Source organism: Pecten maximus, unplaced genomic scaffold, assembly GCF_902652985.1.
Source record: "Pecten maximus unplaced genomic scaffold, xPecMax1.1, whole genome shotgun sequence".
NCBI classification, from domain to species: domain Eukaryota; kingdom Metazoa; phylum Mollusca; class Bivalvia; order Pectinida; family Pectinidae; genus Pecten; species Pecten maximus.
Genome location: NW_022979579.1, coordinates 464,827 through 467,401, shown reverse-complemented (window position 1 = coordinate 467,401; position 2,575 = coordinate 464,827). Strand labels below are relative to the sequence as shown.

Below are 2,575 nucleotides of genomic sequence, written 5' to 3'. Positions count from 1 at the left end.
CATGTTTTGTCATGTTTTGTCATGAATTTGTCATGTTTTGTCATGATTTTGTCATTTTTGTCATGATTTTGTCATTATTTGTCATGTTTTGTCATGATTTTGTCATGATTCTATCATTAATTTTCTGAGAGGACAGACATTCTTCAGTTACAGCTTTCTTGGAGATTGGAATCAATTCAATAGAATTATAATTGAAAAAAATAACGTAATTCATACTTTGTTTTTTTTCTTTTATTATATTCACAAACGTATATGCAAACAATGATTTCTTAATTAAACAATCAATATTTTTATAAGATATGGATTGCAATACATACAGTCATTACACAAAACCTGCAATTAATAACAATGTATACTCATTACTATTATAACAAGTAACGTTCAAGATGATGAACGAAATCATCTACAATGTAAGTATTGGCATGCCATTCTGATTGAAGATATTCGGTGATGTCATTCATGGTCATTCCCATCTCTCGGTGAACCAAGTAATATATACAATGTTGACCACACACTAGAGAGTTCAAATGCTGTACTGCAACGGGATTATAAATCCATGTTTTACATTGCCGGTTTAAGAAATTGATAAAATCTAAATGAAAGGGAGACAATCCATAAGGATCATAATATTCTCCACGTCTTTTTTCATCTATATACATAGCAATCCAATGTTGCCCTTGTTTATTATCTGGGTCAGTATTACAAACCATGAAACTAGGAACACTTAAAGGACATGAAGGTAATGTATTTCTAGCATACACCCCTGCAAGTGAGGAGAAACGGCTTGTAGGATCAGTTCTATTTCTAAAGTATTCATCATGCACTATAATCAAAAAGAATTTGTCTGTTACGATCTATTTCTATGATATTGTCAAATTCAGCATACACCACAACGTTGATGGTATTGGGTAGGGCTGTTCCGAAATGCACTTCCAAAGACAAGTTTCCCTTTTTTATAAGATGAAATGTGCCCACTTCTGAAAGGTCAGGTGTCAGATCAAATCCAAACAAGGTAAAACCAGTGCCATATTCATCCTTTGAGATGTTATTACCCTCGTCACGAAACGTTTTGCCGGTAGTGTTAAACAGACCCATGTAGCTTCTTACGTAATGTTTCTGAGTGAAATTTGGCTGCAAAGGCTTGGTGGGGACTTGTTTGCCATCCACGTTCAGGACAACAAAATTAATATCAAAATCTTTAAAATGAAAAGGATTCTTGGTGATGAGTCCACTATAGGCATCACTGTCCACACATCCGATGACCAATCTCTTAGGCATTTGTCCTAGAAACAGATTATCCTTTACAAAATTGTGATTTCCTCTTGGAACAGAAAATACTTTCATTGCAATTCTTCTGATTGGGTATTTGGCAGGTGATATTTCCAGGGCTTTTGCATGGGCCAGTCTCACCGATGGACTCAGTCTAACTTTTCTCACGTTTAGATAGATGTCCTTGATGACAACTTTGAATTCTTTGTCTTCTCCCATCAAACAGAAAACATCTTTACTTCTGGTTAACGTTATTTTCATGTTCACATTATTGACAAGATATCTTTCCTGGGCAAATAGGTCAGAATGGAGTCTTCCCATCATTTCCACAGATCTACTGGTTGCTGTTGACAATTTCCTCTTGATGTAGCCATGATTATCGTTTCCTGCAGTGTCCATTTGCACAGCTGTATCCTTATACCACATTCCACTGGTCAACTGAGATTCTTTGGCTGCAGGACCATAGCTGAGTAGCGTTTCCAGGTAAGCTCTGAATGGATACATATTGTTGGGTGACGAGACTAGTTTTTCAGTGAGACAGACGCTGACATCCCCGAAGAGTGAATGTAACCAAAGATTAACAGGTGCAACGTTCTCATCGGTAAGGTTGGTGCTATCATTATTGAGGATCTGTGCTTTCACGTAGAGGGAAGTATTTGCTAGATCCAAGTAATCATCTCCAGCTCCTGATACGTCAAAGACATAAGGGCCACCATCATTGACAGATGTGACCGTTCCAATTTGATGCCAGTAGCCATCTTCTACACTGGTTTGAGTGGGTGGTGTATCGAATAAATCTAATTCTGACTGGACACATTCACAGGAGTTCTGATGAACTAAAGACATCTTTCAACGCCACTCTGTATAAACTACACACACACGTATATATATGCCTTTTTTGGGGGGGGGGGGGGGGGGGGGGGGGGGGGAATCATGCATCAAAGATATCTTTTGCTCTATGCTGATTGGATGATTGTTTTCTTTTCCTTTTTCTCCTTGCAGGTGGCCTTAGGTCTTGCAAAGCTTTACGCTTAAGCTGATCTCTAGCTTCGATGGCACGTTTTCTTGCAGCATTTTTGATGTTTTCCCCCTTTAGCAAATCACTAGTCAATTTCATGCCAGAATCAATTGCTTGTTTTCCTACAAGTCTCACTCCTTTCTTCACAATTGGAGCGATGCTCTTCATTCCAGAATGAAGTAAAGGCTTAATGGTTTTGAATAAACCTCTAAACAGACCTCCTATACCATGACCCATCTGCATTCTCGTTCCTCTGAAGACATTTCCACTACCACCTCCCCCAGCTTG

General features: G+C 38.3%; 1 protein-coding gene across 1 annotated transcript; it reads right to left on the bottom strand.

Annotated features, from left to right (window-relative positions):
* Positions 1-816: 816 nt before the first annotated feature.
* LOC117318988 (uncharacterized protein F54H12.2-like) lies at positions 817-2,115 on the bottom strand. Its single transcript, XM_033873900.1, has one exon. It carries the CDS (start codon positions 2,113-2,115, stop codon positions 817-819), a length of 1,299 nt encoding a protein of 432 aa, XP_033729791.1.
* Between the last annotated feature and the right edge of the window lie 460 nt (positions 2,116-2,575).